This window comes from Colius striatus, chromosome 1 (genome assembly GCF_028858725.1).
Source record: "Colius striatus isolate bColStr4 chromosome 1, bColStr4.1.hap1, whole genome shotgun sequence".
NCBI lineage: Eukaryota > Metazoa > Chordata > Aves > Coliiformes > Coliidae > Colius > Colius striatus.
Window position 1 is genome coordinate 63,006,222 of NC_084759.1, and position 13,327 is coordinate 63,019,548.

General features: G+C 39.6%; 1 protein-coding gene across 4 annotated transcripts in view; it reads right to left on the reverse strand.

Annotated features, from left to right (window-relative positions):
- LOC104560978 (opsin-3) overlaps positions 1-13,327 on the reverse strand; it is an 85,209-nt gene that overhangs the window by 5,158 nt on the left and 66,724 nt on the right. Inside the window, exon 5 of one of the 4 annotated variants that reach the window (XM_062020581.1) lies at positions 12,965-13,025. The exons of the other annotated variants lie outside the window; for them this stretch is intronic. Within the exon in view, the coding sequence (XP_061876565.1) occupies positions 12,965-13,025 (61 nt within the window). The remainder of the gene's footprint in view (positions 1-12,964; positions 13,026-13,327) is intronic. 4 annotated transcript variants of the gene reach the window in all.

The window sequence follows — 13,327 nt, forward strand, 5'->3', positions numbered from 1 at the left end:
GTTAAGCAGACTCTATTGTTGATAGACAGAGCAGCCAGTTGAATAATGCAGTGTTTCTCATAGCTCCATGGGATTTCTACATTCTCCTGAGACCGAAGCAATCTCTACTCTGAGCTGTGCAGACATTGAGTAGGAGTAGACTTTAATCCCTATTCATGTGAGGGCTCAGTTACAGACCTCCAACTGTGTAGGGGGCCATACAGTGGCTATGAAGTCAGTCGAGATGGCTGTACACACATCTAAACCAGTTAAACTACTGGATGTACTTTTGTTGTCAGACCCTCTTGCTCACACTGATTGCATAGTGCAGAGGGGAAAGAGAAACATCTCATTTCTTCAGAGTGCAACAAATGTATTTGTAACCCATTCATGAAATAAAACCTCACCCTGGGAGACATATCAAGGGAGTGTAAGATGGAAACCATACGTTCCCCTGGTCTGCATGCATAAAGAAAATCCAGAGCCAAAAGAGGCTGTGCAGCACACACACATCACACAGAAAGCAAGCACAGAGGGACCTCACCTTTCTGCAGCAAAGATAACGTTCAGGATTACAGATGTCATTTGTTAGGCATTTCATTGGGATCCAAATCACATTCACTTATTTACAAGTTACTGCTGTTAAGAAAGTATAGGGAGTTTTCTGACAAAAGAAGAGGATATCAGCATTCTTTATTTAACATTTGAAAGACTGTATCCCAAATAAGCTGTAATGCCTCCAAAAAAACTGAGTATAGATTGCACTTGGAGATAATCTAATACTTTCCTTCATAACACACAATAAGAATGTTCTCTAAGGTGCTTCTAAAAAATCTGCCTGGTTGCTAATATATTTAAAGCATTATTTTTCACAGCAAGACTGGAGTTTCAGATTTTTCGAGTGGCAGAACGTTAATGTTTTGGATGGTTTTTTTCCACACAACTGTACCTTTCTCTTAGGGTAAGTTCAGCTGAAACTTATTTACACAAAAGCACAGCTCTATCCTATCCATATATATTCAGTAAAAACGCAGACAGCTCAAAGAGGCACTGAAAACAATAGCTGAGTGATTGTGGTGGAAAGTATTTTTGGTATTTTGTATTATGCAACAGAAAAGCAGTTGAAGAGTGCACACAATATTAACGACTATTTCTTCGTCAATAGTAATGCAAGTATAATCACAGAATCCTTTTTCTCTCCCTCTGCTCTTTGTGTCTGATGATTTTCTTTCCTCAGAAGTGATGAGTATGTGCCCTACACAGGACTTAGCCTTTTCCCAGATAGTATTCTAATTTGGGTCTTACAATTTGGGTCTTAATTTTGTTGAATTTCTGTTGTCCAGATGATCTAACTTCTGTACTTCTGTGGATAGTTAAGTTCATAAATGATTTCTCTACACATCAGAATGGATAGGTTTTACTCATATTAGCCTTAGACTCTCAAAGTCATACATTATGATTTCTTTTCAATGTTAGGTATGGCTGCAACTGTTATTCTGAAAGTTAATAATGCTGTTATTTAATCTTGTGGAGAACAGATAACCTGCATAGAAGTAATCCGTTTTTCCATATGTTTGGTACTCTGCTTGCAAAACCCAGGAAGTTTGAACAGTGCAGTCACCGTCTCTCCTGTACTCTGGGTAAACGATCACATTTCTAAAGGACAGGACGAAGGGTAATGGGATGAAGCTGGAACACAAAAAGTACCCTTTAAACATAAGAAAAAACTATTTCACTGTTCAGGTGAGGGAGCCCTGGCAAAGGCTGCCCAGGGAGGGTGTGGAGTCTCCTTCCTTGGAGGTCTTCAAGACTCGCCTGGATGTGTTCCTGTGTGATCTGATCTGGGTGAACCTGCTTCTGCAGGGGGGTTGGACTAGATGATCTCTAAAGATCCCTTCCAACCCCTACTATTCTATGATTCTATGGAGGGAGCTGATTAGCTTTGTAGGACTAGTGAATATGCTACTTTTCTATAAACTGGAAATATCCAAGTTCTGAGAAAAAAAAAACCCACATCACTTTGACTGGTCTGCAACCATTAATGTTTAACTTTGATTTTCATGAAGAAGAGAAATACTAACTGCATTACTCAGTATGTTGTATTAGTCCCTCAGTAATTTGTCAGAATAATTAACATAACTGTTGTATAGAACCAAGCAAATGATGGAGTTTCGTGTAACAAGTGCTAAGCATACCTACTTAACATAGCATTTAAATAACGATGCAGAATCAGGTCTTGAGATGTTATAAAAGGAACTCTGTATTTTTAATTTGCTGGACCGTGTGCATTCAGACCCTCTGCATTCAAGCAGAAGTTTTTTTCTTTGCTCTATCCAGATTTATAAGGCAGGCAGTGCTCCTTCCACAAGTGCAAACAAGGGTGCTTGTAGCACCATTACCTCAGAAGACACCACAGAGCTGTGCTGCAAATACTTGCTTGCTCACAGAGGGAGACGAGCAACTTGTGATGCCCACTTTGAAAAAAAAGTAACCTTCCCAACACTGGTTCCCACTGTGATGATTCACTGGTCTTGCTCAAAACACTTTGTGGCAGCTTAACAAGACTTTACTCCCCTACCTTGCATTGTCCTTCTTTTGTTTTTAGCACAAGTGCAAGCATGCTAACTTTCCAACTGAAGCAGAGTGTGCCCTCTGCTAACTGAGGGCTCACCGCCACCTCGATAAAGGGGGAACATAAAGGACCTGCAGAAGTGCTCCACTCACCACTGCTTATGCTCCGTGGCACTGGAATTGCTGGCTTTTACAAGAGCCCACCAAGTATTTTTGAATTAATGGGCATTTCCCCATCCCTCGTGAGGGCAGAGAGATCCTCACAAAGAATCACGTTCAATAAATGTAACACAGTGGGTGCATAGTGACAATGAACCATGTGTCTTTTACTAACCAGGATAACAATGTGTGAGAGTGATAGCTTTAGATAAGTATATTAAATGCAGACATTGTGAAAGGAAATGCATTTCTCAGCTAGATGATAGAGTTTTTTTGGGAAAAAAAGGTACATGGCATGGCTTTGTAGCTGTCCTGTGTGGCTGTCACACACTAATGGAGTGGAACGGCACTGTAGATGAGAAGTTTGCACAAACCTTGCTCTTGAGATGCATCATCAGCCAAGCAAATGCCTCTGCTAGTGGTCTCCTGAGCTCCCTTCACACTTCATGTAATAATGCAGGTTCTAAATCTGTGACATTTTACTGACAAGTATGAGTAAGTTGCCTTCAAAAGCTATCAAGCCTCATTTCTGTGCCCTGGTGCTGTGGACAACAGTTGCAGTTGGCTGAAACAAACCAGAAACACAGCAGCAGCTCAAGGAAGTGTGCTGAGTTTATGCTGAATTCCATTGTGCTCTTTTTTTCCACTGTGAACTCTGTAGCTTTTCTGACTCGCGGTGCTCTATCATTTTATGCATTCAGCCTTTGGATGGTTAAATTGAGGTATTCTTCTGTTTATTCATGAAAAAAAAAAAAGATTTTTTTCCTCAGAGCCAAAATCTTTTTGCTAGAAAAAAAATAAAGTATTAATTGTTCCATTCATTTTTAGTTCTAAAGGATACCTGAGCATAAACTCACGGCTCAGCCATTAATTGATTAATGGATTAAACTACTACGTCGTCTTTATTACCTTGTTGTGCTGTTGAAACTCTGATACAGTCAGTGAAATTATCATGATATAAGAAATATATACCTTTGGAGAGAGAGGCATGATTCGTACACTCTAATCTACACTCTCTTTGTACAAATTTAGCTAGAACGTTGCATGGGTTTGATCAGGACACTTTCTTTGGTGAAAACATCCAAAGTCTGGACCTGTTTCTGTAGATCTCTTGCCAAAGTCAGGAACTCATACAATGTTTTTCTTAAATGAAGAAAGTGTCTATCTATACTCAATGGTTGCACAGACTGAACACGTTAGTTTTAGAGACAGACTGAATTATACAAGTTCAAAACACATGTAGACCAACCCAATCCATAGTGGGGGTTTTAATTTCTTTTTCTTCAGCAGTTTTCAAGGACAGAAAGTGCCATATGGACAGTGACACAGATATATTATAAAAGTAATATTAAATGCATTGACTGCAAAAATAAATGGCTACTATTTTTCCCTTTTTGCTCTCTAAAGTTGATGCATATTGAAGAAATGAAAGTGTTTTTTGAAGTAAGTAATTCAGAAGGTTATCATTAGAAAGCATCTGAATCTTTTGTGGGACTTATCCTCTCAGACACCTGAGGAGGATACCTGATTTAACTGTTTAAAATTTGAAGTAGCCCATGTCTGGGCATACCTGCGTCACTGAATGAATTTTGACACTGCAAATTTCTTCTTTCTGGCTTAGTAATCAGAATTCTGTTCTTGAAATAAGAGTTGTGTCTAAAAGCCTTACATTTATTCATATCATCTCATCACTCTTACAATATGTAGTCATTGAACTATTCAAATATAGACTGTACTTTTTTAATAGCTTTGAGAATTATTTTGTATGATGATTTTTTTAAATGAATGTGTACTCTAATAACAAAGCTTAAGATTTTACAGGAGTCACATTTTTAAGCAGTGTTTGTATACATTTTAACACTTTTTATATTTTCTATTATGATTTTGTATATTTTTATGTATGCACAGTGTACAGATTTTTTCCTGTAAATAAAACATTTGTTTTCATTTGTTTAGGAGTGCTGGTCTTTTCTTATTGCCTGTAGTGAATGACACTGAACTGCAGATGGAACAAAATGGAGAAGGTGCCTGTCTGTTCTGCCCACAAATGCAGTGAAATCTCAAATGGAAAGACAGACAAGCTGACAAGTAGCTTTTACAATAAACTAGAGAAAGGAGGCAAATACTGTAAAGCCAGTTTTCTTCTAAAATTAACATGTCTACCCCAGATAGTTCTCTAGGGTTCCTCTGAGAGAATACATATATTTGGCAGTAAATTTCTTGGGATAGTCAAGCCCTCGGAGGATGTCATGCTCTGATGACTTGAAATACTGGTAAACTGCAGCTCAGTGACTGGAGTCCCCATTCAAGGAATCCAGCAGCATGTTTTAAAGAATAAGAGCAGACTTTTTAATCAATTATTACTCAAAAAACAATTTATAAAGGGAAAAGATAACTTGCCACGCAGTTTGTGATAAATTGCTACACAATTTATCCACTGCAAGTCTTCCTACATCCATTAGAGTGAGGCATTCTGCTGCTTTTGGTAGTCTTTGATCTACATAGTGGCTGGAGTTGGAGCAATGGAGGTAGTAGTCACTTTTTTCATACCAGGGAGTCTCAAAGTCCATGCTGACAAAACTAGTTACATGAGTGGTACAATAAAAGTTGAGTTGGGTTGCTGTTTTATACACTCCTGGCAGCCAGTAATGAGAGCTCATCCTGTGTATCACACATCTCCTAGCAGGTAGCATTGGGGGACTAATTACTATATGTCACAATAGGCTACACTAGGAAATAAACTGAATGCTGGGATGCATTAACAAAGCAACTAATTGATGTTTCTCAAATATGGCAACTTTGGTTTTACTGTGGCCTTTCATTTACAACACCAACAAAACACACTCACTGTATTTCATCCCATCTCAGTCAACTTCCTTGTCTGTGACATGAGAGAGGACATTTTTGTCTTGCTGCATACAAACCAGTGTCTTGGTAGGAGGTTGAAACCCATGGACTATGTTGTGTGGGGTACAAAGAACATTTTGCTGTAATCCCTATTGTTTAGCATTGACTGCTATGGGAGGTGTGTCATTACTTTTCTCAGGGAACTTCAGATGCAAAAGTGGACTGCCTTTCATCAAACAACATGCCTTTGAGGGAGTTGTCTTTCATGTTTTTATTCCTAGAAGTGAGCTGTGTTTCACTTGAGCAGCTCAGTTCTCTGGCAAGCTGAGCTTCATTACAGGCATTTCTGTTTATCTGAATTATTAGCTCACCAGTTGTGATCTGGCTAAAAGATATGTCTCAGGATAACTGCTCCAAATTGTCTTGACTGCATCATGAACCTGTTGAAGTGATTCTGCCCCTCTACTCCATTCATCAAAGGAAAGACATGGACCTGTTGGAGCAGGTCCAGAGGGGGGAGAAAAATCATCAGAGGGCTGGAACACCTCTCCTATGAGGTTGGGGCTGTTCAGATAGGAGAAGGCTCTAGGGAGACTGCAGGCTTCCAATACCTAAAGGGAGCTTATAAGATGGGGACAGAGTTTTTAATAGGGGTTGTAGTAATAAATGTTCTTATTTTTTCCTGCATGTTTGGAGAGAAACACAACTCATCTGTTGGTGCTCATCTTGCTGCTGTCAGGTTTAGTGTGCTGGGATGTGATCTTAAAATGAAGAACTGAGGTAGAGTTAAGAACTGTAACTGACTTCTGCTGAGGTTCAGCTTCTTTGTAAACACATGAATCCCACAAATTAAACTGAGAAAAGACTAATGGAGTTACACTGCTACACTCTAAACAACCACCTCCGTGTTCTTATAGTCATCTGTATGACAAATGAAATAAGAAACCCCACTTCCTCTGGAGACCTGTTTCTGAACATAGACAAATACGAATCGAATACCTTCTTGGTTACAGGATGCTGACAGATAAGGGATAATTACTGTAGCAACAACTCTTTATATGCTTGTGAAAGGACTCCAGAAAACCCGAGGGGTTCGGGAGGACAGGCAATAGACATCACAGTTACCTTGATTTTATGGCAGGAGCCAGAGGGGGAAAATTGCTTCCAGTGCTGACTCCAGGCTGTGTCAGATGCTGTAAATTGCCTCACTCCCAGTCATCTGACTGCAAGTGAGCTTGCTGATTAAAATCTTTTCCTGGGTCATCTTCTAAACAGTGTTTTTTTCCCCACTCCCAGTCCTAATGTATGTGGTATACTGGCTACATCCTGTACTGTTGCTACCATGTGCAGCAGGTGTGTCTCTTGTGCAGGTGAGGTCCTCGGGCAGGGAGGGAGAGCAGAAGAGGTTTAGGAGTTTATGGATTGTTTTCTATAAAACCAGAAGACTCCTCTTGTATTTTAAACATAGTTTAATCATTATTGTAGCAGCTCAAGAAACTATGACATGAACATGCCTCAGGAAGATAAAAGTTCATGACTTGTGAGTTGTATGTCATATAGACTACTTGACCTGCTGGCCACACTCTTCTTGATGCACCCCAGAAAAAGTACTAACGAAATTTTTCCATGGTAGAAGAGCAGGGATGGCAGAAGCAAAAGAGCATATACAAATGTCTGAGAAATACTACTTTGTTTTTGTGGATGTAGCATACTATTCAGATAATCCTTGATCATTTAAAAATACTCTTTTTAGATTGATTTCTTATTAAATACATGCTGTCATATAAAGTGAACATAGTGAGATATCGAAGCTGCAGGAATCCTAAGCTGGGGATAATTGTTTTGCTCGAGGAAACACAGAGAAACTTTTTTCTACTTCAATGTAACCAGTATGGCTGCTGAACTTCAAAAGGACGGGTTGTGCATAGGAAAGCACAGTATTAACAACTCGACAATGTCTTCAGTGCACATTGATTTGAGACAGCACTATTGCTTTCAATGGGATTTATCACTGCAGGAAAAACAAAAGACCAGTTGTCATATTTATCTTGCACATGCTCTTCCCTGGCATTAAATAGAGTTGCTAAAACCCATACACGTTTACAAAAGGGCTAGTTAATTCCTCCTACCTAAAAAAAATGATAAATACGTTCCTAAAGCAATGTGAGAAACAAGAACAGGCAAAGAACTTCAGTGAATAGCAACAAAATGGATCTTGCCTCTGTTTCCTGTTCCTATTTCATTAAGTCAGAATTGTTTAGGGCTTTGCAGTGTGATTGATGGATCCCGACTGACAGAAGCAGCAGCAAATTTCCCAGTCCCTACCGTAACATTTTACTTCATGAGGAGAAATGAAGGGTCTATTACTACTGTAATATGGGATGAGTGATTTCAGATAATTTTGAAATAACTCCCATTTTGCTGAAAGTTCAAAGTATAACAACGAGAAGTATTTTGACACTTGAAAAATGTGTTTATTTAGTTACAGTCAATATGCTGTTCTGCTTACCCAGTTTCTTCTTGTATTTTCTGTTCTCCATCTATGGTTTCTGGATCAGCCCGCAAAGATTAAAAGAAAGACTCCTGTGATGGGGTTATGCTGATATATTCCTGCCCCAATTCTGCTGTGACTAAAGTCAAATTAATAAATATTTGTAGAAATGTGATCTTACTGGGCTCGTTTTTTGCTGGGGGTTATAAGCTGCCTATCTTCAGCTATGCGTGTAAACGCGTGTTTAGGGAAAACAGTTATTCCAGATGTTCTTTACAGAGTTTCACTTAGGCTGAGACTAAGAACACTGCACAAGACAATACAAAGCTTTCATTTCATGAGGTTATTTGTAGTACAATAGCATTGGCTGTCTTCCATTGTGAATTCCTCAGTCTTTTTGCTTGAGGGTGGGTCACTGCCTTACATTCTGCTAACACATGCACAAAACAACTTCAGCAACTCTTGTGTATTTTACCTACTGACTCTTCCTTGGCACTATCTTTCATTCTTTCTCTGGCTAAAACACAAGTTCTTATGAACCCTTCCTTCCCCCAGGTTACCATACCACCTGCTCTGTTGCAAGAACTTCCCTTGTTCAAAATGATCTTTCTCTTAGTTGCTATGAATGGCATACTGGAGGTAATCCAATATGGGAATGCTAGAAAAAACTTGTAATTACCAGATATGCACCCTGCTGTTGGATGAGGGCTCTTGCTGCAGAGCTCACACTGTTTTTCAGTCAATGAGAGCTGCAGTGTGGTAAGTGGTGGGTATAAGGGATAGGAACCAAGACTTTCTAGTTTTTTTATCTTTGTCTTAGTTTGCAGCCAATTGGGTATTGATTTTCTCCAAGGCAGAATTAGAAATTAGTGAGAGTGGTTTGATTTGTGACTTTTTTGGTAGCAGTTTGGTTTATGTGTAAGTAATGCAGTAACAGAACTGACTGGGTTGAGAAATCAAAATTTCTGTTCTGACAGGATTTTTAATTCTTCTGCAATTTCTTTCTTACCTTGGACAAAACCAACAAAACCAAAGTAAATTATAAAAAAAATCCAGACAAAACCTTGGACTGTGAAAATAACCAGTTACAGGTAGATGCCTTCAGGAATTATAGTTCAACTTCATTCTGCCCTGGAACTCTTCCAGGGTTGGTTCATTCACAGCCTCTCTGGGCAACCTGTTCCAGTGCCTCACCAACTTCATAATAAAAAAAATTCTTCCTTATATCCAATATAAATCCATCTTCTTTCAGCTTAAAACCATCACCCCTTTTCTTGTCACAACAGGTCCTGGTAAAGAGTCTCTGTTGTCTTATAAGCCTGCTTTAAATATTGAAAGGCCTTAACAAGGTTCACTTCCTCAGGCTAAACACCAACTCTCTCAGCCTTTCTTCAGCAGAGAAGTCTTCTAGCCCTTTGACAATTTTAATGGCCCTCTTCTGGACCCAGTCCAGCAGCTCCGTGTCTTTCTTGTCCTGGGAGCCCCAGAGCTGCATGCAGGACTCCAAGTGGGGTCTCACATGAGCAGAATAGTGGGAAAGAACCATCTCTGTCAACCTGCTGGCCACAGTTCTTGTTACATAGTTCAGGATACAATTGGCTTTCTGGACTGCAAGCACAGACTGCCAGTTCATGTCCAGCTTTTCATCCACCAGTGCTCCTATGTCCTTCTCTGCAGAAATTTCTTTCAGAAATGCCTGTTTTCTTTTGCAAGGTGGATATAGACTGCAAAAGGATGCTACTGTCTGCTACAAACGCTACTTGATGCATTTTCCCCTAGGTGTCTGACATGTTCCCTTCCCTTGTCTAATGCGAAGGTCTCTTCCAACTTCTGTTAAGCCCCATATTTCTCCAGTGCTATGATAAGAGCAATATAAGAAGAGACATCAATATATTAGATACTGTTTAAAGTAGGGGCATATTGCTGCTCTTCGTCTTTTTTTTTTTTTTCCAGAAAGGAAGATCTTCAAACTGGATATCACTTCCATTACTTTATTCTCTAGTCAAAGTCTAAAACACGTGTACTTATCCTGTGTTTGCACTCATTCATGCTTATTAGTTTCCAACTTTATTTAATATTTTACTAGCATGTCAAGTGGCCTGGTTGTCTGCTTCCTACCCTTCTGTGATGTTGAAACCAGTCCAGCCCCCAGAGAGCATCTACATGGGACCCAGGATCAGGCTGAGCTCATGGCAACATAGTCAGACAAGTTGCACGAAGGATCAAGCCTGAGGCAGCATGAAGGTGAGCTTGGGCTTCTTGAGACCCTAGTTAAATGGCCAGGTTATTGACCTGAACTTATCTTTTTGTTGTGAGCTATGAGAGAAATTCATAAAGTAATTTTGAACTTACTGTGTGAAATGCAGTTTTACCTTAAGACAGCAGCAAAGGTGCCCTTGAGACCTTTCTTCTCTTTGCCCTTCAACTTTAAAAAGTCATAACACTGTATGTTGGGAAAGAAATAAAGTCAAAACCTTTCTGAACTGCACTATAATATTGTACTTAATGTATTCTGCACTGAGATCATTTTGACTTGGCCCATTTTCAGCTTAGGAGCTTGGGTATGCAATTCTATTTGGACAAAAAGATCTCACTATTTCTGGATGATTGAGAAGGTAATGTAGCATCGCTTCTTTATGATGACTATTACTTACTCAAAGTCAGACCAGATAATAGTGAAGAGATGAAAAACCAGATCATGAGTATTAGCATCTACATGAATTTCAATGAAAAATTGTAACAACTTGTGATAATAAATGTTACAGTAAGCCCATGAACCTCTACAAGGTCATGAACTAAATAAACAGATTCTCTTTTCAGGCATTAATAGGTGTGCTCCAATGTAAGCACAAAATGAGGTTTGACACAATTGTCCCTGTATCGTATACTATCTTTCCAGATCTGTGGTTTTGTGTTCTCATGCAGCTAAAATATCTTAGTTTTCCGAGTGGGAAAATAAACAGCTTAAAAAAAAAATCCCAACAGTGTTAACTTATCCACATATCCCCGCAGCTGTAAAAATGAAACATTACCTTTTGTTGAAAATACTGAAAACGGCAAAATACCACATGAAAATTGACTGTGAAAATACAGCTGTTAAACAGCCAGATGGGAAATGTTGTTTTGGGGTTTTTTATGACTATCATGTGTAGCTCTTCCCCAAACTGAGTGTGCATTTCTCCTTGCTCAATGCATGATGTATGATAAAGAAAAGACTGAAAAAGGTCACTAGAAAACTGTATATATAAGGCACATGTACAAGGCTGTGTCTTCACAGCCTCTCCATAGAGGTTCTTGGCTTGGGCCCAGGTGATTATTTCACCTTGTGTACATGAACAATGAAGATAAATCTGAGGATAATTGGTTGTGTGAGCAGTCCCATGGCAGCCTCTGGGATGTGTGCCCGAGTGCTCAATTGTGAGAAGCACAGTTGCACACGCTGGGTCCAGGTCTCATTAAGGAACGCTTCTTTGAGTATATTATTATTCAAATCCCATTGTCCACCAGAAAAAAAAAAAAGTCTTTGTAGTTGCCTTAGTTTGTTCATTCTATTTCATTTCTCCTCTATTCAAGTCCACTGTCCCTCCCCCCTCCCATTACATCATATCTCCCATCCCAATACACGATAAATTTGGAAAGATCATGGTATTAATTGTTTCCAAGTAAGTGTGTATATTCTTTCCAGCATCACTCCTCTAAATCCTTGGGGAAAATGGCAGGGTCAGCTTCTATTTTTAAAAGTGCAATGATCTTAATACAAGAAGACAGAAAGTTGAAATCAAACCGCTAATCAGGGACTTTTACTCACATCCAATACGTCCATTCCCTCACACTTTCCCTCCTTACTTTTGCTTAGAGGCACTGAAACCAGAAATAGCACATTACTGATCAGAGGGTTTGAGTAGACTTTTTTTTTCTCAATTGTAATATTAGATTGTATTGTAGTATTAGATGTGCTAGCCTGAGTTTCAGTAGACCAGGGGAGCCTTAGGTGCACTGCTTAAGTGACTAAATGTGCGAGAGTAATTAGCTGGAAGCCTGTGAACTGTAGTGGAACAAGTCTATTTTACATCAACAAAGGTTGTGACTTACAATCTGACGAGTGGCTTCCAAGTGATAGCTTCCATAGATCTTTGAGTGATATAGGTTTAACCTGACATTGATTTGGCTGTCAACAGCAATGCATCAAACTCCTATTTTTTTCTGACTGCAAACTTGAAATTATGTGAAACAAGAAGTGAAGATTCACTGTCTCACCATTGTCTCATCCATAACCATATCCCTTCAAGCACTAGGTATTCATATCAATGAAAAATAAACTTATGATGCAAAAAATCCCCTCAGACGCTGCCACACCATTATGTTTTCCAACTAATGATCCCTAGTTCTCAGTGTGGTATGTCCCCATGAACAGTTATGCAAGCCAGTTAAGCTCTTCCATGTCAGAATTCCAGTGTTGTGGAATACATGCAAGCAAGATGTCTCGAGTTGAGTGTTCAACTCCTCAAAAGCAAGCCCAAGACTACAGGGAAGCTCCATGACTTTTTGTGTCAATATTTAATACCTGCTTGCAGGTAACATGTGAAAGAGCAGGTTTCTGTCAGCACTGCCATGGTGAAAGAAAGGTAGTTGAAGCTGTCATTAAAAATCTGTTCGAGATGGCTGCATGGGTAGAAGTTTGAAGACAGACAATGTGATCCTGACAGGGAGCTGTGATGGAAATAAAAGACACTAAGAAAGGTAAGAGAAGATGAAATGGAAAATCTGCATATCTACATTAACTGTATAACTGCAAAGGACTCAATGCATTAAAAGCCTAAGCATGTAGACCCTGCCCAGTTTGCTCTGGCAACTGGGAGACAGTGCCAGACCAGTTAGCATGGTACTTGGCCGTGTGCTGCATTTTTGGGGACTTACCCTTTGGGAAGGCCTGCCTCAAGCACAAACAACCATGTTGCCAAGGGCCAAAAGAGCCATCCTTAGGAAAAAAAAAAAAACAGGTGAAATGGAGTCTCCTCTACTGTCTCCTCCAGCTTCCCCCAAACATCACTTAGTCTCAGTCAATTTAGTGTTTTACAGCTTTGTCAACAAAGTGTGTGTCATGTTATTAGCTCAGTAACAGTCCAGCTTAAAAGGTACATCTCACTCCTCCTGGAGAAGAGCAGAGGGAGAAGGAGAACAGAGTGCTCCATGCTGTCCCACCTGAGGGAATCCCTGTGCTTGGAAATAAACTCACCATTTTCCTCAGCGTTTTATTGCCTCAAGTCAGTGCAGAAGGCA